Genomic DNA, 24,946 nt, shown 5'->3' with positions numbered 1-24,946 from the left:
AGTCATCATTAAGTGCCAAAAGTAACAGCTCACAAATATGGTGGGTGGCGCTTAAGCTTTGTGCATATGTATATTTACAAAAGAATAATGCAATAAATAAATAATCCCCGTTTACTCCATAGGTTGTCAATATCTGTCGAAGGCTTTCTCAAATCAATGAACGCGCATGATTTTCTTTTTCCGACCTTTGAGAAGTTCAGTTGGAGTGCATAATGTAAAAATACGAGCTACCGTTTGATAGCCTTTTCTAAATCCTGCCTGTGATTCAGATATTATATTATTTTTTCCACAGAAATACCTGACGCGTGATCTGAGTATTGAAAAATCTTCTCTGTGACTTCCAACTACTTTCTGATAAAGTTTGAGATAATCTCCTCAAATTTTCCCCTCCCAGATCCCATGGCATATTAGGTTATTCTTATTCTTATTCTTCATCCTCCCCACCTAATTATGAAAATAGTCAACGCCTTTGTGCATCCATTTATACCACCATGACGATCTTTTTGTAGTCTATTCACGTTCTCTTTTCTTTTTTCTTTGCCTTCTCATACTGAGTACCCATGAAACCAGTACTATCCTCGCCAGTACTTCACCCACTCGCCCGTCCTTAGCCCACACTCTCTACTTTACAACACTACCCGTGAAGATCCCGGGTAGAATAAGTCTTCAGCAACCCATGCTTGTCATAAGAGGCGACTAACGGGATCGGGTAGTCAGGCTCGCTGCATGTCATCATATTCCAATAGCGTGGGTCGATGTCGATTGTCTTGGGCAGACGCGGTTATTTACAAACCGCCGTCATATAGCTGGAATATTACTGAGTGCGGCGTTAAACAACAAACAAACAAACTTTACAACACCGATCATCTTCTCCATGATTCACACAGATTCTCTTCACTCTCTCATGCATCTGGCTCACAAGTGTGTTCAACTCTCTAAACCTCCGCTCCATTTTCCTCTCATTACTACAAAGTGTAATGATAGTTTTGTGCCAATCAGGTGCTTGTTGATTTTGTGAGAGTATTGTGTTAGCAGGGGGACTGTCAGTACCAGATGTAAGTCTTGATGTAGGGTAAGGATAACTCACGCTGTTTAACTGTATGTCGGTATTAGTTGTTGATCAGGTGGACGCCATGTTGATTCGTGTCATTTGTTGATGTCAGGCAGAGTCAATCGTTCAAATCACTTTTGAAATGAACATTAATGTTCAATAAGTTGTATAAAAGTGATCTCGAACCCGTAAATCTGCTTTCCAAATATGCCTTAAGTTCATATCAAGCCGTATATCACGTAAGCATGCTTATGGTTTTACCGAGGTGACACTAACAGCGGCGTAAAAACTCAGACACTGACTCAGTGAAACAAAGAACATATTCATCAGATTTATTTACCAACGATATGTACACAGCCCCACGACAATGGGAGATTTTCACAGACCACTGCTGTTCCATATATACATATAAAAACTCGCACCACCGCCATAACCCCTACAGACCCAACAAACAATTAACTCTCGCTGTGCTTTGTGACTCTCAACATCCCTTAAAACCTCGGTACACGATTTGGGCTGAGTGGTATGTGTGATGCAATACTAGCACAACAATCTGTACAATCCCAACACTCAGTTTATCTCATTCGTATGTAATAATCTACAAAAATATACAAGCATTGCAGTCGTCGTCAAAATTGATAACATTTCACAATAACGCAGTTGTCTAAATAAAATCGGTCAGTTTCTGATAAGGGGTCTTCAATATACTGGTGTATTGAATGACACGTTTGACAACATGGTTGCGACATGTATCTACGTATATATATCAAATAGTATTGAGGAATCTAGTTGTTGAACCATACTCATAACTGTCGGCATCCACAAGCTGAGGTCGATGAAGCCGTAAGCGCCTCCGTAACAGTCTTGTGGTCTCGTAATCATCGTCGTCGTCATTAGCGACTGGTTGAGGAATGGAGACTGACAACGTTGACGAGGACCCTGACCAAGGCTGTCGCTGTCCAGATGCGAAGACAGCGTAGACGATGACGCCACCGAAGTGGATGGAGGCGGCGATGATAAAGAGTCGTTTCCAAGCCGTTTCGATGTCAGCATGGTCAGACTATGGGCAGAGATAGGTACTGTTACAACCAGTTCATATTGCAATAACATAATCATGACGGTTAGAGCTAAAACAATAGCATCTGAAAAAGCATTGTCTTATATGCAGGGATTAAAATTACCACGTGTATTTTCTCGTAAACTAAGCCGGAAATACGATGTCTCACGTTTTCTCCCATTCTATCGTCGATTCAGTTACAAATACCCAATAATAGAACTTCCTGGAATTTGGTTGCAATGGTCGAAATAATTTAAATTGGAAACATTATTATATCACGAATAATATATTCCAATATTGTGTTATTTTAGTTCAGAGACACAGGGGTATTGGGTACATATCCCGCATCGATGGAACCACGGGGGAATGGAGACCTTTCCTGTTTTGAAGGACAACATATTGGGGGCTTATCCAACATCAGAGGACGTAAGGGGTACTGTGGGCTTATCCAACATCAGAGGACATACAGGGGTAGTGGGGGCTTATCTAACATCAGAGAACATACAGGGGTAGTGGGGACTTATCCAACATCAGAGGACATACAGGGTAGTGGGGGCTTATCCAACATCAGAGGACATAAAGGGGTACTTTGGGCTTATCCAGCATCAGAGGACATACAGGGGTAGTGGGGACTTATCCAACATCAGAGGACATACAGGGGTAGTGGGGGCTTATCCAACATCAGAGGACATACAGGGGTAGTGGGGACTTATCCAACATCAGAGGACATACAGGGGTAGTGGGGGCTTATCCAACATCAGAGGACATACAGGGGTAGTGGGGGCTTATCCAACATCAGATGACATACAGGTGTAGTTTGGGCTTATCCAACACCAGAGGACATACAGGGATATCAGGGGCTTATCTAACATCAGAGGACCTACAGGGGTAGTGGGGGCTTATCCAACATTAGAGGACATACAGGGGTAGTGGGGGCTTATCCAACATCAGAGGACATACAGGGGTAGTGGGGGTTTATCCAACATCAGAGTACATACAGGGGTAGTGCGGGCTTATCTAACATCAGACGACATACAGGTGTAGTTGGGGCTTATCCAATATCAGAGGACATACAGGGGTAGTGGGGGCTTATCTAACATCAGAGGACGTACAGGGGTACTGGGGGATTATCCAACATCAGAGGACATACAGGGGTAGTGGGGGCTTATCCAACATCAGAGGACATACAGGGGTACTGGGGGCTTATCAATTATCAGAGGACATACAGGGATAGTGGGGGCTTATCTAACATCAGAGGACATACAGGGGTAATGGGGGCTTATCTAACATCAGAGGACATACAGGGGTAGTGGGGGATTATCCAACATCAGAGGACATACAGGGGTATTTGGGGCGTATCCAACATCAGAGGACATACAGGGGTACTGAGGGCTTATCTAACATCAGAGGACATACAGGGGTAGTGGGGGCTTATCCATTATCAGAAGACATACAGGGGTACTGTAGGCTTATCCAACATCAGAGGACATACAGGGGTACTGGGGGCTTATCAATTATCAGAGGACAAACAGGGCTAGTGGGGGCTTATCCAACATCAGAGGACATATAGGGGTAGTGGGGGCTTATCCAACATCAGAGGACATAAAGGGGTACTGGGGGTTTATCCAACATCAGAAGACATACAGGGGTAGTGGGGGCTTATGCATTATCAGAAGACATACAGGGGTACTGTCGGCTTATCCAACATCTGAAGACAATCAGGGTGCTGAGAAGGACACTGCATCGGAGGACATACGTGTACAGGTGAACTATCATACATCAGAGGACAGGGACACAGGGGTACTGGCGGCCAAAGTTGTGTCACAGGACACAGGGGTACTGGCGGCCTAACTTGTGTCAGAGAAAACAGGGGTACTGGCGGCCTAACTTATATCAGAGGAAACAGGGGTACTGGCGGCCTAACTTGTGTCAGAGGAAACAGGGGTACTGGCGGCCTAATTTGTGTCAGAGGACACAGGGGTACTGGGGACCGGGCTTGTATCAGAGGACACAGAGACACCGGAGGCCTAACTTATATCAGGGGACAAACTTCCCTCGATTCATCTCAAAGAGAATAACAGAGAACCGGGGCCTGAAGGCTGTGGCATCTTAACAAAGGTTGGGGAGTGACAGTATAACTTACGGCCATGTCCCTCACGAAGTAGGCAACTAGGGTGCTGAGGACGGCACCTAGCATCCCCAGTCTAGCCAGACCTGTCACTACGCTGGCATACTTGGGGGCTAGGTCAAGAGGATTCACCTGGTAACCTGATGGGTAAAAAGCAGATATTGATTATTGAATAAAGAATAAATAGACATATGAAAAGACTTGACAAAAATGGGTAGTGTTTGTTTAGCATACTTGGAATTAGAGTGGTGCGTTGGACTTGGCTCTGTTGACCACGCAAAACCTCACAAAACATTCTGGGGATAAATATTAAAATGTCAACATTCTGTTTCCAATTACAGTCTAAACCTATAACAGACACTGCTTGTAATGTCAATAAGTTTTTCCCATTGTGGTCCATTCTTCAAACACACATTCACGTGGGGACAAGACGTTTCACATTGTAGCCCTTCTAAAGGCCTAACATATTTAATATGTGGATATAACGGAAAATTGTTGACATTGATAACAAAAATATTTTTTTCAAAATGAAATATGGCGAAACCTGACATACACTGGGATATTTACGTGGATGTTTTACCTGAGATTGCAAAGCCACTGAATCCGACCCCCACACAGAGTAGAACGAAAGCCTTTTTCCAGTCGTCCATGAACGCGATGGCCATTACACAGGTTGCCTCCACACCGAACCCTGCAACAAGACCCTTCATGTGACCACACAGGCGACAAGGGTAATTACCACACCGAACCCTGCAACAGGACCCTTCATGTGACCACACAGGCGACAAGGGTAATTACCACACCGAACCCTGCAACAGGACCCTTCATGTGACCACACAGGGGACAAGGGTAATTACCACACCGAACCCTGCAACAGGACCCTTCATGTGACCACACAGGGGACAGAGGTAGCTACCGCACCGAACCCTGCAACAGGACCCTTCATGTGACCACACAGGGGACAGGGGTAATTACTACACCGAACCCTGCAAGGGGACCCTTCATGTGACCACACAGGGAACAGGGGTAATTACCACACCGAACCCTGCAACAGGACCCTTCATGTGACCACAAAGGCGACAAGGGTGATTACCACACCGAACCCTGCAACAGGACCCTTCATGTGACCACACAGGCGACAAGGGTAATTACCACACCGAACCCTGCAACAGGACCCTTCATGTGACCACACAGGGGACAGGGGTAATTACCACACCGAACCCTGCAAGAGGACCCTTCATGTGACCACACAGGGAACAGAGGTAGCTACCGCACCGAACCCTGCAACAGGACCCTTCATGTGACCACACAGGGAACAGAGGTAGCTACCGCACCGAACCCTGCAACAGGACCCTTCATGTGACCACACAGGGGACAGGGGTAATTACCACACCGAACCCTGCAAGAGGACCCTTCATGTGACCACATAGGGAACAGAGGTAGCTACCGCACCGAACCCTGCAACAGGACCCTTCATGTGACCACACAGGGAACAGAGGTAGCTACCGCACCGAACCCTGCAACAGGACCTTTCATGTGACCACACAGGGGACAGGGGCAATTACCACACCGAACCCTGCAACAGGACCCTTCATGTGACCACACAGGGGACAAGGGTAATCACTACACCGAACCCTGCAACAGGACCCTTCATGTGACCACACAGGGGACAGGGGTAATTACCACACCGAACCCTGCAACAGGACCCTTCATGTGACCACACAGGGGACATGGGTAATTATCGCACCGAACCCTGCAACAGGACCCTTCATGTGACCACACAGGGGACAGGGATAATTACCACACCGAACCCTGCAACAGGACCCTTCATGTGACCACACAGGGGACAAGGGTAATCACTACACCGAACCCTGCGACAGGACCCTTCATGTGACCACACAGGGGACAAGGGTAATCACTACACCGAACCCTGCAACAGGACCCTTCATGTGACCACACAGGGGACAAGGGTAATCACTACACCGAACCCTGCAACAGGACCCTTCATGTGACCACACATGGGACAGGGGTAATTATCGCACCGAACCCTGCAACTAGACTCTTCATGTGACCACACAGGCGACAGGGATAATTACCACACCGAACCCTGCAACAGGACCCTTTATATGATCTCACTGTTGACAGATATAATTTCCACACCGAACCAAGAAATGGTTCCTTCATGAGCATCGATCTAAGCAATTGGATGAAGTCAGCGATAGTGACCACTAGATCCCGTTAGTCGCCTCTTACGGCAAACATGGGTTGCTGAAGACCTATTCTAACCCGGACCTTCACGGGCCACTTCCTTCATATGACCACACGACTTGAAACTGTTAGCTGGGTTACCTGCAACTTGTTTCTTCATATGATCACACAGGGGATAGGGTTAATTACCACAACAAACCCATTGTACTGTGAGGTAAGTGTGATAGTATTCATAATATCGTGAAGTTTGTTTGGTGGTATTCATGGTATCGTGGGGCCAGTATTTGGTGGTATGAATCGTAGCATGAGGTAGATATTGTGGTATGCACCGTATCGTGTAGTAGGTATGAAGGTATTCATCGTATCGTGACGGAAGCATATAATGGTATCATATCGTGAGGTGAGTGTGGTGGTATGGATCGTAACGCGAGGTAAGTGTGGTGGTATTCATGGTATCGTGAGGTAAGTGTGGTGGTATGGATCGTAACGCGAGGTAAGTGTGGTGGTATTCATGGTATCGTGGGGTAAGTGTGGTGGTATGGATCGTAACGCGAGGTAAGTGTGGTGGTATTCATGGTATCGCGAGGTAAGTGTGGTGGTATGGATCGTAACGCGAGGTAAGTGTGGTGGTATTCATGGTATCGTGGGGTAAGTGTGGTGGTATGGATCGTAACGCGAGGTAAGTGTGGTGGTATTCATGGTATCGTGGGGTAAGTGTGGTGGTATGGATCGTAACGCGAGGTAAGTGTGGTGGTATTCATGGTTTCGCGAGGTAAGAAGTATTGTGGTATGTATCGTATTAAAGAAACGTCTTATGCCATTCACGTACTTCTGGGCTTCACCATGCATCAAGTGGGATATCCTACCGTTAGAAAGCTGACACGCCCGTGAAATAACTGACATACTGGTAAATGCGCCGTTAAATTAAAACGATTCACGCACTCACTGAAATGTGGTTATTGCTTGTTGAGACAGCGGCGTTTTTGGGAACGGGGATTCACGGAGTTGTACGCACGGCCTATGCCTGAGACATGGTGGGTGGTGACAAATCAGTGACCTACCAACTGATTCCGAGAGCTTCCTGGCTACCGTTGTAGAAAATAGGCCTCGTCTGATTAAGTTGTCTACTACAACACCGCCCGTTATCACCACAATTGTCATCAGGACGTGGGGTACAGCCGACAGAAACCCGATCTGAAACACGTGTACACATCACAACATGAACACAGTAAACAGTAAACACAGCAGTGGCAGCGAGAGTAAGCACAGCAGTGACAGTAAACACAGCAGTGACAGTGACAGTAAACACAGCAGTGTCAGTAAGTACCGCAGTGACAGTAAACACAGCAGTGTCAGTAAGTACCGCAGTGTCAGTAAACACAGCAGTGTCAGTAAGTACCGCGGTGACAGTAAACACAGCAGTGTCAGTAAGTACCGCAGTGTCAGTAAACACAGCAGTGTCAGTAAGTACCGCAGTGACAGTAAACACATCAGTGTCAGTAAGTACCGCAGTGACAGTAAGCACAACAGTGACAGTAAGCACAGCAGTGACAGTAAGCACAACAGTGACAGTAAGCACAGCAGTTACAGTAAACACAACATTGACAGTAAGCACAGCACCGACATTGACAGTAAGCACAGCAGTGACAGTGACAGTAAGCACAGCAGTGACAGTGACAGTAAGCACAGCAGTGACAGTGACGGTAAGCACAGCAGTGTCAGTGCCAGTACCGTCGGTGACATCGAACTGCAGTAGACGATATATTACCTCCATTAACTGATTTTCAAATGAGATGAAGCTGGTATGTATAGATATGTAAATGTACCCTATCAGTGATTAAGTATCTATATGTCCAACATTTCGTGACGAATTATTGTCCCATTCCAATATGTACATGTATGAGCCTGTTCAAGTGTGAGTGTTGTTGCATCTTTTTGTCGGTTGTATCAAGTATTTGGGCATTAACACTATACTAAATAAACAAACCTATTACACGTTATAAGTGAGAAACTGAATAAGTCGTATTCACGGAATACATGTGGTTAATGTGGGCAAACGGAAAGCTTTCATCAGCCTTGGGCATACTTACTTCAGCTGTTGGTATATTTAAATCAGCTGTGAAGGCCGGGTAGCCTAGTGGTTAAAGCGTTCGCTCGTCACGCCGAAGACCCTGGTTCGATTCCTGACATGGGTACAATGTGTGAAGCCATTTTCTGGTGTCCCCCGCCGTGCGGGCATACTTACATCAGCTGTGGGCAAACTTACTTTAACTATGGACATACCTACATCAGCTGTGGGCATACTTACATCAGCTGAGGGCATACTTACATAAGCTGTGGGTATACCTGATAAGTTTTGGGCAAACTTACTTTTACTACAGACATACTTACATCAGCTGTGGGTATACCTGATAACCCTTATGCAAACTTACTTTTACTACGGACATACTTACTTCAGCTGTGGTCATGTGGAACACCTCTTTGAAGTACTGGGGTTGCTGTGTTATCAACATTGAGAAGATCCAGTTCCGACAGAAGGCGCCGACAATGATGGCGTACACGGGAAGTGACGTCAGGATACCCCTCCACGGAATAATCTCCTCCTACAAGATTGAGACGGAATAAATGAAACACTACCCGTTCTTTTTCAATTACTCATAACTTATAATAGGCGACACAATATAAAGGACCGCCTCTGTGGTCTGGTGGTAGAGCGTCTGCCTGGAGAGCGGAAGGTTAAGGGTTCGATCCCCAGCTGCGTCATACGATAAGACGTTAAAAGATAGAACTACTTGTAACCCTGTCAGGCGCTGGGCATCAACGGGCTAAAACAAGGAGTGGCCAGATCGGAGTCAGTTTACTGTGTCTGAGTGGGGCATTCATGTTAAACTGCGGTATGGTATCTCGGTGGACTTTCACTGGCATTGTAAACCGATGTAAACCGGCATTAGTCCGGGCGAGTAAAAGCAGCCACGTGCACGCGCGTGCATGCTCGTCGCTGTATAAGTGCAATTATCTTGAACGCAATGTTAAACCACATTTCACCTCACCTCACCTCAAAACTAAAGGGACTTTATAATGAATGCGTAAGTTTGTCATTAGCCAACGTCTGTTGTCACACCTTCATATTATGGCCCTGAGTGAGTGAGTATGGTTTTACGCCGCTTTAAGCAATATTCCAGCAATATCACGGCGGGGGACACCAGAAATGGGCTTCAAACATTGTACCCATGTCGGAAATCGAACGCTTTAACCACTAGGCTACCCGACCACCCTGGCCCTCAATGAAGAATTGTTGAAACATAACAAACACACGGTTTGTAATCGATGAGACATCGAGGAAAGCGTTGTGTGTCATTGTGGATGTGGGTTGTACAGACGTTTGTAGTTTGCTGACGTCTTGTTGATTTAATACACAGATTGGTGCCGTACCTCCGCCTCAGGGCTGTTAATGGCGACGTGGTCCGTGTTGAACAGTCCTCTCTCACGCTCCCCCAGTCTAGGGTGAAGTGTCGGCTTGTCATAGACACAGGCCATCCAGACCAGTGACCATACCGCACCACACGCACCTGCAGGGCCAGGGCAAAAAACAGTTGATATGATGAAATAGGTACAAACAATTTGAACATAATTTAATGTATTTCAAATATAGCCCCACAATTACCAAGACGTAAGTAGACACGTACCGTAGATGTAGATGATGCTGTTCCAGCTGACGTAGCAGGAACAAGCGCCCGTTGTGATGAGGCCGATGGCGGGGCTGATGTATGCACCTGCATTGTGAAATTTCCAGTGGAGCTAACAGCATGTCAATTGTGAAAGGCATTACTTAGAAGTTGACGGATGACAAGGTAGACACTTTATGGATAACAACTTCTTTAATTACTGTAAAGGCGATGTTTCGGTATAGATCAATATGCCGTTGTCAAACAAGACAGTTTTGCTTGACAACGGCATAGGGATCTATACCGAAACGTCGCCTTTACAGTAATTAAAGAAGTTGTTATCCATACATTGTGTCTACTTTATAACAGCATATCGTTTGCTCATTAAGTCAACTTTAAATGTTTAATGTCAATTGTTTATAAAAAAAACAATAATATTTATAACACACAATAAATGTGTGAAAATACTTGGATATTAGTATATGCTTACACATCGAACGCATAAAAATAAAATATTACAATATTACTAAGTTGTATGCTATTGTTACACGTTTGTTACAGTAAATGAACTGACATATGGGTCTGTAAATAATCGAGTCTGGACTAGACAATCCAGTGACTGATATCATGAGCATCGATCCACACAATTGGGACCGATGACATGCATCAACCAACAAACTGACCACCAGATCCCGTTAGTCGCCTCTTACAACAAGCATGGGTTGCTGAAGACCTATTCTACCCCGGATCTTCACGGGTTACTGGAAGAGTAGAGTTGCAATATTGCTACATAGTGTAACATAGTGTTACATAGTGTTACAGTACATATTTGCATTATGAGCTAGTCATCCAGCATTCGTGTACAGTACTGGTACATTTTCTTACGCGATTTTACAATATACTCTCCAGAATAAAAGGGTATATATTTGGAATAGATGATTACTGAAATACAAAGAGGAATCGACATGTTGACGGTGCATTGTAAGGGTAAACAACCAAGACAGACGACAGGGTGTGTAGTCAAAACTTGAACGTCTTAGATAAACTGATGAATAATGGATCATGCCGCCCGATCATGTCTCGACTATGCTGTCTAGTGACCATTCCATGGAGGATATGCGGTGGCGTTCTGGCAGCCTTTGTGATCCCAACCAATGTCACCCGTGAATATTCCGGGGTAGAATAGGTCTTCAGCAACCCATGCTTGCCGTAATATAAAAGGAGACTATGCTTGTCGTAAAAGGCGACTAACGGGATCGGGTGGTCAGGCTCGCTGACTTGGTTGATGCATATCATCGATCCCAATTGCGTGGATCGATGCTTTTGGTATTAATCACTGGATTGTCTGGTCCAGACTCGATTATTTACAGACCGCCGTCATAAAGCTGGAATATTGCTGAGTGCGGCGTTAAACAACAAACCAACCATGACAGACATTCCCCTCCTTCAAATCTGTCATGTTGTCTTGATTACGTTTTCGTTCGCATGACGTTCGTTAGGATGCCTCAAAACACTCAGAATTTGGATCATCAACAAACATTACACGAAACCATCGACAGTTCCCCCAGTCTGTACGCTCTAAACACCATTGGCATCTAAGTAGAATGTGTCGATTTGTTAACGGTAGTAAACATGTTGTCGCCGAACATGCAGATTAGTATCCCTGGCTTTAGTCAACATCGATTTGAGTGGCTGTTTGGCCTCGAGTTCGTAAAGCCTGTTTTTTGATTAATCGATCCAGGACTTGACACGTAACATCTAACATGTGTCTGTGTTTATGTGTGTGTGTGTACGTGCGGGCGTGCGGGCGTGCTGGCGTGCGGGCGTATGTACTATTATTGTTAACAATTAGAGCACTTACCAGCGTATGCTATGGTTATCATCCGACTTCTCTCCGTTTTGGGGGCCCAGGCAGATATGACGCCATTCAGAGCAGGCACCGAGCAGCCCTGAAACACAGTCACATGTAGATATTACTATGTATCATAAGCCAGACATATCAGTATTGAGTTCATTATGTTCCACATAAAAATTACAGTGAAAGTATCAATCTGTTCCACAGACAAATGGTTTCTATTATTTCAAAGAACTGGCTTATATTCAAGGCCAGGGTTGTACTCCAAATGTCTTCAGGGAGCATGGGTGGCCCAGTCGTCTGAGGCGCCGCAAGCCGCTGTGCAGAGTTGTGTCCCTGGAACATGCCAGAAATCTATGATTGTGGGTTCGAATCCCGGTTCACCCCGATTATGTTTCTAGGTTTGTCAGCACCATACCCGTGCTCGTGGGTTTCACTGAAGTGGTAAACGTCTAAAACCTGCATCACTTCGGGCTTTCCTCCCACATTAAGCTGATACGCCGTGATAAAACTAGAATACTGTTAAAAGGTGCGTTAAACCCATCTCACTCACTCAAATGTCTTCCTTAAAGTGCATATGCGCAATGGTAGCGAAAAAATTACCAGTGATTAGAGGAATATTGTGTTTATGGCGAAACGTGTCATGTTTGATTTCTCGCACATTACAACTAGTTTCTTACCTGATACTAGTATTTGCTTGGTCGCCTGACACCATGCGTATAATTTTAGGTCCGGCCCTGATGACATACACAGCTGTGTGACGACAACCTACCTCGGCTAGGCCCTGGAGGACCCTGATGACATACACAGCTGTGTGACGACAACCTACCTCGGCTAGACCCTGGAGAACCCTAAAGACACACACACAGCTGTGTGGCGACAACCTACCTCGGCTAGACCCTGGAGGAACCTGATGACATACACAGCTGTGTGACGACAACCTACCTCGGCTAGGCCCTGGAGGACCCTGATGACATACACAGCTGTGTGACGACAACCTACCTCGGCTAGACCCTGGAGGACCCTGATGACATACACAGCTGTGTGACGACAACCTACCTCGGCTAGACCCTGGAGGACCCTGATGACATACACATCTGTGTGACGACAACCTACCTCGGCTAGGCCCTGGAGGACCCTGATGACATACACAGCTGTGTGACGACAACCTACCTCGGCTAGACCCTGGAGGACCCTGATGACATACACAGCTATGTGACGACAACCTACCTCGGCTAGACCCTGGAGGACCCTGATGACATACACAGCTGTGTGACGACAACCTACCTCGGCTAGGCCCTGGAGGACCCTGATGACATACACAGCTGTGTGACGACAACCTACCTCGGCTAGACCCTGGAGGACCCTGATGACATACACATCTGTGTGACGACAACCTACCTCGGCTAGGCCCTGGAGGACCCTGATGACATACACAGCTGTGTGACGACAACCTACCTCGGCTAGACCCTGGAGGACCCTGATGACATACACAGCTGTGTGACGACAACCTACCTCGGCTAGACCCTGGAGGACCCTGATGACATACACAGCTGTGTGACGACAACCTACCTCGGCTAGACCCTGGAGGACCGTGATGACATACACAGCTGTGTGACGACAACCTACCTCGGCTAGACCCTGGAGGACCGTGATGACATACACAGCTGTGTGACGACAACCTACCTCGGTTGGGCCCTGGAGGACCCTTATGACATACACAGCTGTGTGACGACAACCTACCTCGGCTAGGCCCTGGAGAACCCTGATGACACACACATCTGTGTGACGACAACCTACCTCGGCTAGACCCTGGAGGACCCTGATGACATACACAGCTGTGTGACGACAACCTACCTCGGCTAGGCCCTGGAGGACCCTGATGACATACACAGCTGTGTGAGGACAACCTACCTCGGCTAGGCCCTGGAGGACCCTGATGACATACACAGCTGTGTGACGACAACCTACATCGGCTAGACCCTGGAGGACCCTGATGACATACACAGCTGTGTGACGACAACCTACCTCGGCTAGACCCTGGAGGACCATGATGACATACACAGCTGTGTGACGACAACCTACCTCGGCTAGACCCTGGAGGACCCTGATGACATACACATCTGTGTGACGACAACCTACCTCGGCTAGACCCTGGAGGACCATGATGACATACACAGCTGTGTGACGACAACCTACCTCGGCTAGGCCCTGGAGGACCCTGATGACACACACATCTGTGTGACGACAACCTACCTCGGCTAGGCCCTGGAGGACCCTGATGACATACACAGCTATGTGACGACAACCTACCTCGGCTAGACCCTGGAGAACCCTGATGACACACACACAGCTGTGTGACGACAACCTACCTCGGCTAGACCCTGGAGGACCCTGATGACATACACAGCTGTGTGACGACAACCTACCTCGGCTAGGCCCTGGAGGACCCTGATGACATACACAGCTGTGTGACGACAACCTACCTCGGCTAGACCCTGGAGAACCCTAAAGACACACACACAGCTGTGTGGCGACAACCTACCTCGGCTAGACCCTGGAGGAACCTGATGACATACACAGCTGTGTGACGACAACCTACCTCGGCTAGGCCCTGGAGGACCCTGATGACATACACAGGTGTGTGACGACAACCTACCTCGGCATGGCCCTGGAGGACCCTGATGACATACACAGCTGTGTGACGACAACCTACCTCGGTTGGGCCCTGGAGGACCCTTATGATATACACAGCTGTGTGACGACAACCTACCTCGGCTAGGCCCTGGAGAACCCTGATGACACACACATCTGTGTGACGACAACCTACCTCGGCTAGACCCTGGAGGACGCTGATGACATACACAGCTGTGTGACGACAACCTACCTCGGCTAGGCCCTGGAGGACCCTGATGACATACACAGCTATGTGACTACAACCTACCTCGGCTAGGCCCTGGAGGACCCTGATGACACACACATCTGTGTGACGACAACCTACCTCGGCTAGGCCCTGGAGGACCCTGATGACATACACAGCTATGTGACGACAACCGACCTCGGCTAGACCCTGGAGGACCCTGATGACATACACAGCTGTGTGACGACAACCTACCTCGGCTAGGCCCTGGAGGACCCTGATGACATACACAGCCGTGTGACGACAACCTACCTCGGCTAGACCCTGGAGGACCCTGATGACATACACAGCCGTGTGACGACAACCTACCTCGGCTAGACCCTGGAGGACCCTGATGACATACACAGCTGTGTGACGACAACCTACCTCGGCTAGACCCTGGAGGACCCTGATGACATATACAGCTGTGTGACGACAACCTACCTCGGCTAGGCCCTGGAGGACCCTGATGACATATACAGCTGTGTGACGACAACCTACCTCGGCTAGACCCTGGAGGACCCTGATGACATATACAGCTGTGTGACGACAACCTACCTCGGCTAGACCCTGGAGGACCCTGATGACATACACAGCTGGGAGGTTGTACTTGATGGCCGTGGGAAGCACCAGGAACAGCACACTGCTCACCGCAATACTCAGTCCACACACCCTGGGAGAGGAGGAGACAATGTGAAATGATACGCCCGGTGAAAGGGGAAAACAATGTACGACTAGAAACGACCAGAAACCGCCTCCCCTCCTTTTTTGGATACATTATTTCAAGTTGTTACTGTCAATGTGTTTGTAAACAATACTAGCAAATTATCGTCTGGAAAGATCATGGTTTCATGCAGAAATATACATTAGTTGTAGAGTTTTGGCGTGAAAAGACGCTATTTGTTTGAGACTTAGTCCAAATAGTTTCCATGGATACACAAATTAAAATTTAAAAAAAAGAAATTTGTATGATATGAAAAGGCAAAAGTTTATGCAAAGATTGTTTGACAGGGCCATGGCTCGGAAACGAAGCCTAGAATTGTTTGTCCATGGAAACATAAAAATTACATTTTTGACAAATGTCAAACAAGATAAAGGAACCAGTTAAGCTGACAAATGAATATGTGAAGGTTGTCAAATTATGGCTCGGAATAGGACGGGAACACGGACGCCGACACTAATGGGAGCCGAACCAAAAACAAGGACATAAATCACACAATGAAAAAAAAAATGTAAGAAATTGATTGTCATAATCGCAAGACATTACAGAACAATGAGAATTCTTTCTAGATAATTCCTGTTGTTACCGGAAGTGGGTTTATGAACATGAACCTCATTCTGCCATCATCAAGGCAGGTTATCAGAGAAGCAAGATGGCGCAGGTTTCTGTTTCTCTTACTGTGGCTGTTGTATAGTGTTTTATCTGTATCATCTTGTAGTGGCTTGTTTATGCATACAAGCTGTATGTATTCAGTTCCGACAATGTACATCAGTGATGCAGGTGATGGTGCAGCAGTGACCCGCTTGACGAGTTGTACCACCGCGACTGTATGTCCAACTACCACTGTTGAAGGATACAACTTACCATTTAGAGGAGTATCTGGTAGTCAGAATACCGCCAGGTATCTGAGTGACTAGACCGGCATTGTTGAGGGATACAACTTACCACTTACAGGAGCATCTGGTAGTCAGAATACCGCCAGGTATCTGAGTGACGAGACCCCCATTGCTGAAGGATACCACTTACCACTTAGAGGAGTATCTGGTAGTCAGAATACCGCCAGGCATCTGAGTGACTAGACAGGCATTGTTAAAGGTTACAACTTACCATTTAGAGGAGTATCTGGTAGTCAGAATACCGCCAGGCATCTGAGTGACTAGACAGGCATTGTTAAAGGTTACAACTTACCATTTAGAGGAGTATCTGGTAGCCAGAATACCGCCAGGAATCTGAGTGACTAGACAGGCATTGTTAAAGGTTACAACTTACCATTTAGAGGAGTATCTGGTAGCCAGAATACCGCCAGGAATCTGAGTGACTAGACAGGCATTGTTAAAGGTTACAACTTACCATTTAGAGGAGTATCTGGTAGCCAGAATACCGCCAGGAATCTGAGTGACTAGACAGGCATTGTTAAAGGTTACAACTTACCATTTAGAGGAGTATCTGGTAGCCAGAATACCGCCAGGAATCTGAGTGACTAGACAGGCATTGTTAAAGGTTACAACTTACCATTTAGAGGAGTATCTGGTAGTCAGAATACCGCCAGGTATCTGAGTGACTAGACCGGCATTGTTGAGGGATACAACTTACCATTTAGAGGAGTATCTGGTAGTCAGAATACCGCCTGGTATCTGAGTGACTAGACCGCCATTGTTGAAGGATACAACTTACCACTTAGAGGAGTATCTGGTAGCCAGAATACCGCCAGGTATCTGAGTGACTAGACCGCCATTGTTCAAGGATACAACTTACCACTTACAGGAGTATCTGGTAGTCAGAATACCGCCAGGTATCTGAGTGACGAGACCCCCATTGCTGAAGGATACAACTTACCACCTAGAGGAGTATTTGGTAGTCAGAATACCGCCAGGTATCTGAGTGACTACACCGCCATTGTCAAAGGATACAACTTACCACTTTGAGGAGTATCTGGTAGTCAGAATACCGCCTGGTATCTGAGTGACGAGACCGCCATTGTCAAAGGACACAACTTACCACTTTCAGGAGTATCTGGTAGCCAGAATACCGCCAGGTATCTGAGTGACTAGACCGCCATTGTTGAAGGATACAACTTACCACTTAGAGGAGTATCTGGTAGCCAGAATACCGCCAGGTATCTGAGTGACTAGACCGCCATTGTTCAAGGATACAACTTACCACTTAGAGGAGTATTTGGTAGCCAGAATACCGCCAGGTATCTGAGTGACGAGACCGCCATTGTCAAAGGATACAACTTACAACTTAGAGGAGTATCTGGTAGCCAGAATACCGCCAGGTATCTGAGTGACGAGACCGCCATTGTCAAAGGACACAACTTACCACTTTGAGGAGTATCTGGTAGCCAGAATACCGCCAGGTATCTGAGTGACTACACCGCCATTGTTGAAGGATACAACTTACCACTTAGAGGAGTATCTGGTAGTCAGAATACCGCCTGGTATCTGAGTGACGAGACCGCCATTGTCAAAGGATACAACCTACCACTTAGAGGAGTATTTGGTAGCCAGAATACCGCCTGGTATCTGAGTGACGAGACCGCCATTGTCAAAGGATACAACCTACCACTTAGAGGAGTATCTGGTAGTCAGAATACCGCCAGGTATCTGAGTGACGAGACCGCCATTGTCAAAGGACACAACTTACCACTTTCAGGAGTATCTGGTAGCCAGAATACCGCCAGGTATCTGAGTGACTAGACCGCCATTGTTGAAGGATACAACTTACCACTTAGAGGAGTATCTGGTAGCCAGAATACCGCCAGGTATCTGAGTGACTAGACCGCCATTGTTCAAGGATACAACTTACCACTTAGAGGAGTATTTGGTAGCCAGAATACCGCCAGGTATCTGAGTGACGAGACCGCCATTGTCAAAGGATACAACTTACAACTTAGAGGAGTATCTGGTAGCCAGAATACCGCCAGGTATCTGAGTGACGAGACCGCCATTGTCAAAGGACACAACTTACCACTTTGAGGAGTATCTGGTAGCCAGAATACCGCCAGGTATCTGAGTGACTACACCGCCATTGTTGAAGGATACAACTTACCACTTAGAGGAGTATCTGGTAGTCAGAATACCGCCTGGTATCTGAGTGACGAGACCGCCATTGTCAAAGGATACAACCTACCACTTAGAGGAGTATTTGGTAGCCAGAATACCGCCTGGTATCTGAGTGACGAGACCGCCATTGTCAAAGGATACAACCTACCACTTAGAGGAGTATTTGGTAGTCAGAATACCGCCAGGTATCTGAGTGACGAGACCGCCATTGTCAAAGGATACAACTTACCACTTAGAGGAGTATTTGGTAGCCAGAATACCGCCTGGTATCTGAGTGACTAGACCCCCATTGTCAAAGGATACAACATACCATTTAGAGGAGTATCTGGTAGTCAGAATTCCGCCAGGTAACTGAGTGACTAGACCTGCATTGTCAAAGGATACAACTTACCATTTAGATGAGTATCTGGTAGTCAGAATACCGCCTGGTATCTGAGTGACGAGACCGCCATTGTTGAAGGATACAACTTACCACTTAGAGGAGTATTTGGTAGCCAGAATACCGCCTGGTATCTGAGTGACGAGACCGCCATTGTTGAAGGATACAACTTACCACTTAGAGGAGTATCTGGTAGCCAGAATACCGCCAGGTATCTGAGTGACGAGACCGCCATTGTTGAAGGATACAACTTACCACTTAGAGGAGTATTTGGTAGCCAGAATACCGCCTGGTATCTGAGTTACGAAGCCACCACAGTAGAATACAGTATGCAAAAGGAACACGTGACTTGGATCTATGTTCAGCTGCAGGTCTCGAGAGGTGCCTGTTGTTGTGCACTGTCACGGAGAATAAAGAATATCCGTAGGAGTTATGAAAGAACTGAACAAAAATATGTAAATATGTGTTTTAATTACCAGATATAACATATTTACGACAACCAGCATGACAGAGAATATGCCATACCTTAGAAACAGGGAATATTTCTTACCATCTTGCCAACGTCAATACATTACTCGACCCAACCATACACATCCGCAACTGTAACGCATTTGTCAGTATTAGAGGTAATGGTAAAAGTCTCCTACAACCTGTGTATCATTTGAGTGAGTGAGTGAGCATAGTTTTACGCCGCTTTTAGGGGGACACCAGAAATGGGCTTCACACATTGTACTCATGTGGGGAATCGAACCCGGGTCTTCGGCGTGACGCGCGAACGCTTTGACCACTAGGCTGCCCGACCGCCCCTGTATCATTTGAACAGAGCCCGACCACTCCATCCCGTTAGTCGCAACTTACGACAAGCAAGGGTTGCTGAAGACTAATGCTAACCCGGATCTTCACGGGTTTCTAGATCAGTAGTCATGCATTCTAACAATTGGACCACAGAACTGGTAAAATATATGTGGTTCATTAGAAGGTGCCACGTTCAGCGAATATTTCCTAGACAGAAAAATTATACGAGCGTTTCTTTTGACTGCCGTAACGCAATTTTATTCATAATATTGAACAAATATTAACAAAAGTTATTTCTACGGTTCATAAGTCGGATAAAGCACTCCTCATTGGTTACGATAGTAAAGCCTTCGATCACTGCTTCCCTCAGTTTGTACTACGTCAATCAAAATGATGCATCATTGTTTTATCTCTAAATAAATATCGCAGCCCTTCTGAACACTTACATTGCGAAACAAGGAATCATCCTCACGTTCTGCTGATGTGTGATTGGTCACGTGAACCATGACTAAAGCAAAACATGTGCGGAAACCAATGGAAACAAGAAGCCCGATAAACCCCAGGAACACCACCAAGTAGCGTTTGGGGCAGTCAACGCAGCAGGCCATCGCAATCTCTTGACCTGGAAAAACACTCACATTATGTAAGGACATCATGTCATAAACATCCGGAAACAATGACGTGTACTGTATATATAGCTGTCTTGAAGAAAGTTAGGTAAGACCGCAGTGCAGTTATACCGATGTCGTGAACGACAGATCAACATCTCGGCATTTGTTTGTGGAAGACCGCCTCTGTGGTCCAGTGGTAGAGCGTCCGCCCGGAGCGGAAGGTTCGGGGTTCGATCCCCGGCCGCGTCATACCAAAAGACGATAAAAGATGGTACTTGTTGTTAACCTGTCTTGCGCTTGGCATTAAGGGTCTAAAACAAGGACTGATCGGCTCGGAGTCCGTAAACTGTATCTGAATGGAGTATTCATGTTAAACTGCGGCATTGTATCTCAGTGAGCTAGCACAAGCAGCCACACACACAAACACATACATGCACATCGCTATATAAGTGCAATAATCTTGGACGCGACGTTAAACCCAATTTCACCTCACCTCACCTCACCTCACCTCACCTCACCTCACCTCACCTTGTTTATGGAAACATTCTGGAGAACGGAATACCATCTACATACTCCTGTCATGTAAGACAAACAGGTGCCTTTGGTGACACGAAATTAATTCGATTACCATCTTTTGATATATGTCAACTCCGATAATTAAGATAATATGACCAACGTGTCTTGTCTACCAACACAAACATGTGTTTCAGTCGAAATACGTTTGTGATATGATATTAATAATTGAACAAAACAATCTAATATTCGACACCATTATCAGCAATTCAGTAAATCAATACAAATAATATCCCTGGTGTTATCCCTTTAACTCATTCATGATTCATAAATCGAGTTTAATTTCTGTAACACGTCCGCCACGATGGTCGGAGCAGGACAGGTTGTGAGTGAGTGGTTTTAACAGTATTCCAGTTATATCGCGGCGTGCCAGCTTAATGTGGGAGGAAAGCGGGGTGATGCAGGTCTCAGACGTTTACCACTTCGGTGAAACCCACGAGCACGGGTAAGGTGCTGACAAACCTAGAAACATAATCGGGGCGAACCGGGATTCGAAGCAACAATCATAGGTTTCTGTCGTGCCCAAAGGACGCAACTCTGCACAGAGAATCGCGGCGCCTTAGACGACTGGGCCACCCGTGCCCCTGGACAGGTTTTGAACGGTGTATGGGAGGGTGTTGTGCGGGACAGGTACAGCCTCACTTTGTACGTCGTCATGGTGTCTGGTAAGGGACAAGTATAAACTCTGCCTGAACTGTGCCGGATCTAAGTGAGGAATACGTATCGGTTTTGACTTTTTCCATGGGTGTCGCTGACAGTGTTACTAATGACATCAAATATATATATATATATATAGATAGATAGATATAGATATATATATATATGTGTGTGTGTGTGTGTGTGTGTGTGTGTGTGTGTGGAATGTGACTGTTGTACTTGGCAAGTGATGGCATTGTTTCAGTTTGACTGTAATTAATTTATTACCACGATTTGAAGATATAGATGTCCTGTTCTATTTCGCCATATACCTCAGAATACTTCTAGCCCTACTTCCCCCTTCCGTGATTATAACTTCCGGTAACGCCATCCCATTGTTCTATTCGGGGTTTTCTTATTTGAGTAAGTTGGACTTAATCACCTTGAATACTTGAATACATTGGGAGGGCTCACTTCCGAAGTAAGACCTGCTTTGAGGTTTTGCTTTTTAGATTTTTCCTTTAAATCATAAGTAAGACCTGCTTTGAGATTTTATTTTTGAACTACACATGTATATCAATTCATTTGCATCTAATGTTGAGTTTGGACTGATTAAAGTTAACATATGCGAAGCATCATACATTTGTGGTGAATATGACATACAGGAACATCATCTTAATATAATGTATTCCTTGCTAAAGCGGTTTGACTCGGGTCATTAAAGCGGGATAGTTTGAGGTCATACAATTACGGATTTAGTATGTAAGGTTAAAACACTATTCCCATGGCTTGGTTGAGTATATAAACACGAGGGAAAGGGGACATCACACGGTCCGACGGCCGCTGTGAGAGGAAGGGTGGGAAAACGAATTCGAGAAAAAGAGGTTTACATTCTAAGCCAAATCCATGGGACAATGTTTTATCTGTGTTGAAAGCCGAAAGAATTTGACACAAGTATCAACAATTGTATGTTTCGAACACACTTCAATGAAACCTTAGGGGCGGTCGGGTAGCCTAGTGGTTAAAGCGTTCGCTCGTCACGCCGAAGACCCGGGTTCGATTCCCGACATGGGTACAATGTGTGAAGCCCATTTCTGGTGTCCCCCGTCGTGATATTGCTGTAATATTGCTAAAAGCGGCATAAAACCATACTCACTCACTCACTCACTCAATGAAACCTTAGGAAACGGGCGTAAAATATATCTTGCTGGCATACGTGTATTGAACTACATCACTTGGCATACACCATTCAGGATATACCCTGAAGTTAGAATTGTAATGTGTCAAATGGATTGTGTTCAAATGAAATATAAATATCATAAATCAGATTTTCTGTTGAATATACCTGATCAGCTAGGCTTTCTATTGAATATCCCCGGGGCAGGGAGTCTTTCTGTTGAATATCTCTGAGGCAGGGAGTCTCTGTTGAATATCCCTCGGGCAGGAAGTCTTTCTGTTGAATATCCCTCGGGCAGTGGGGTTTTCTATATAACGCCCCTTCTTAGAACAATAGGATGACGTCACTAGATGTTTATAACCACCAGTATTACAATCATGAATCTGTTTGATAACATCACAGCTCTGGATAAAAGGCAAGTTCAAATCCAGCTTGTAACAGTCAGTAAGCATTTACGTGTAGATTTAGGTGTGATGTCACTCAAGGTAACAGTAAACCGGGCATGTGACAGAAACACTTTCGCGTGCATGATTCGAAACCGAAAAAACGTATATTTTCAAATAGTATCCTGTATCAGACTGACCTGGAACATCAACGTGTTAAAAATGTTGAGGACATCGTCAATATTCTGCCAACACTATGAGACTGCCTCGGTGGTGTAGTGGATAGAGAGTTTGTCCTGAGAACGCAATGTCGGTAAAGACGAATGGATGTAAAAAGAATATATTTGTTGTTACCTTGCCTGGCGCTCGGCGTTAAGGGGGTAAAACAAAGAATGACCGGCTCGTGTTCAGTATAAAGGCTGCAAACCCCCTTTTGTGGGATGCCAGCTTCCCCTTCTCCTGAATCCCAAATACCATCTAATGTTTCACTCTAAATTGCACTCTAAACTCAAAAGTATTGAGAAAAGGATGCGAGTTAAAGTTAAATTACTGAAAAATATCGAAAAGATCAAATAATGTTTTTTAAAAATGTTAAATCTGTGTACCAAATACGACTTTATTTGCGTTCCGTGAACCCCACTTCTGAGTTCTGAATACCCTCTAAATACGAGTAGCTTCCTTTTGGTATGAGGACCGCCTCCGTGGTCTAATGGTAGAGCGTCCGCCCGGAGAGCGGAAGGTCCGGGGTTCAATCACAGTCCGCGTCATACCAAAAGACGTTAAAAGATGGTACTTGTTGTTACCCTGTCTGGTGCTGCACATTAAGGTGCTAAACAAGGACTGGTCGGCTCGGAGTCAGTACACTGTGTCTGAGTGACCCATTCATGTTAAACTACAACATGGTCTCTCAGTGGGCAAGCACTATAAATCGACATCAGTCTGAACTTGTACAAGCAGCCACACACACGACGCTATGCAAGTGCAATAATCTTGGACTCGACGTTAAACCCCATTTCACCTGACCTCACCTTTTGGTACGCGGGAATTCGTGGGTCTGTTTATTGGATATTAGGGACTTAGCAGAGATATAGGAGGGGCCCAGAGTGAAATATTAGATGGTATTCGGGAATCAGGTTAAGAGGGACCCAGGGTGAAAAATTAGATGGTATTCGGGTATCAGGTATATATATAATTCAATCAGTCTCGCTGTTAAAAGATTACCAAATATATCACATTTTCACCCAAGGCATTACATCCGGCGTCTGGACCTAAACTGTAGTAGGTCGAACAATGTTCACCATTTGAGATACGATAAGTACACTTACCTCGTATGAATCAAGGGTAGAGAGTTTTGAGTTTGGGAGATTTCTGCGCCTGACCCTTTCACACCCTATTTGCAGTATAACGGTATATACCAGTGCACTTATAGCACGAGACAGCTCCCGCTTTCCAGGAATCCTTCAACCCGCGTAGACACTCCGCGTAGGTGTGTGGTCCACTTCTTAGAAAACAGAGCTCCGCGGGAATATCCACACAGTTGACGCTGGAGGGCGAATGTGTTCCCCAACCTGAGTGTATTCACATCAACATCCGGGTTTGTATATCAATGCCTTACATCGTGACTTCCATATTAATCGACACCATTTAAGTTGATCGGTATAAAAGCTGTAAATTGATTTGGGTAATTCTTTTTTACAGGAACTGATATTTTTGTTTATTTTCCTCAGATATGTTATATTTTGA

The 24,946-nt window shown here is 45.9% G+C and overlaps 1 protein-coding gene across 5 annotated transcripts; it reads right to left on the bottom strand.

Moving 5' to 3' along the window:
• Positions 1-1,382: 1,382 nt before the first annotated feature.
• LOC124145029 (vesicular glutamate transporter 3-like) lies at positions 1,383-24,770 on the bottom strand. Of its 5 annotated transcripts, none has more exons than XM_048399070.1 (13): positions 24,529-24,770; positions 22,989-23,143; positions 20,270-20,445; positions 19,284-19,426; positions 15,422-15,536; positions 11,971-12,058; positions 10,131-10,217; positions 9,877-10,013; positions 8,898-9,047; positions 7,506-7,638; positions 4,817-4,927; positions 4,252-4,376; positions 1,383-2,111 (listed from the first exon to the last, which is right to left on the bottom strand). In XM_048399070.1, the coding sequence occupies exons 3-13, from the start codon at positions 20,429-20,431 to the stop codon at positions 1,818-1,820; spliced, it is 1,545 nt and encodes a 514-aa protein (XP_048255027.1). In that variant the 5' UTR covers positions 20,432-20,445; positions 22,989-23,143; positions 24,529-24,770; the 3' UTR covers positions 1,383-1,817. The 5 variants fall into 5 exon arrangements, with proteins under 5 accessions (XP_048255027.1, XP_048255019.1, XP_048255012.1 ...); XM_048399062.1 differs by lacking the exon at positions 22,989-23,143 and adding an exon at positions 14,966-14,986 and having other exon boundaries at positions 15,443-15,536; XM_048399055.1 differs by lacking the exon at positions 22,989-23,143 and adding an exon at positions 13,765-13,785 and having other exon boundaries at positions 15,443-15,536.
• Positions 24,771-24,946: the final 176 nt, after the last annotated feature.

Source organism: Haliotis rufescens, unplaced genomic scaffold (assembly GCF_023055435.1).
Source record: "Haliotis rufescens isolate VD_foot unplaced genomic scaffold, xgHalRufe1.0.p SCAF_1, whole genome shotgun sequence".
NCBI classification, from domain to species: domain Eukaryota; kingdom Metazoa; phylum Mollusca; class Gastropoda; order Lepetellida; family Haliotidae; genus Haliotis; species Haliotis rufescens.
This window is presented reverse-complemented; position numbering and strand designations above follow the sequence as displayed.

What these genes read in the sequence shown, in the direction of transcription:
- LOC124145029 (XM_048399070.1), bottom strand. Translation starts at nt 20,431, where the DNA reads ATGGCCTGCTGCGTTGACTGCCCCAAACGCTACTTGGTGGTGTTCCTG. An exon ending in GATAACCATAGCATACGCTG is followed by an intron (nt 10,218 to 11,970) that starts GTAAGTGCTCTA and finishes TTCACAATGCAG; the next exon opens with GTGCATACATCAGCCCCGCC. An exon ending in CAGTGGCTTTGCAATCTCAG is followed by an intron (nt 4,377 to 4,816) that starts GTAAAACATCCA and finishes TTTACCCATCAG; the next exon opens with GTTACCAGGTGAATCCTCTT.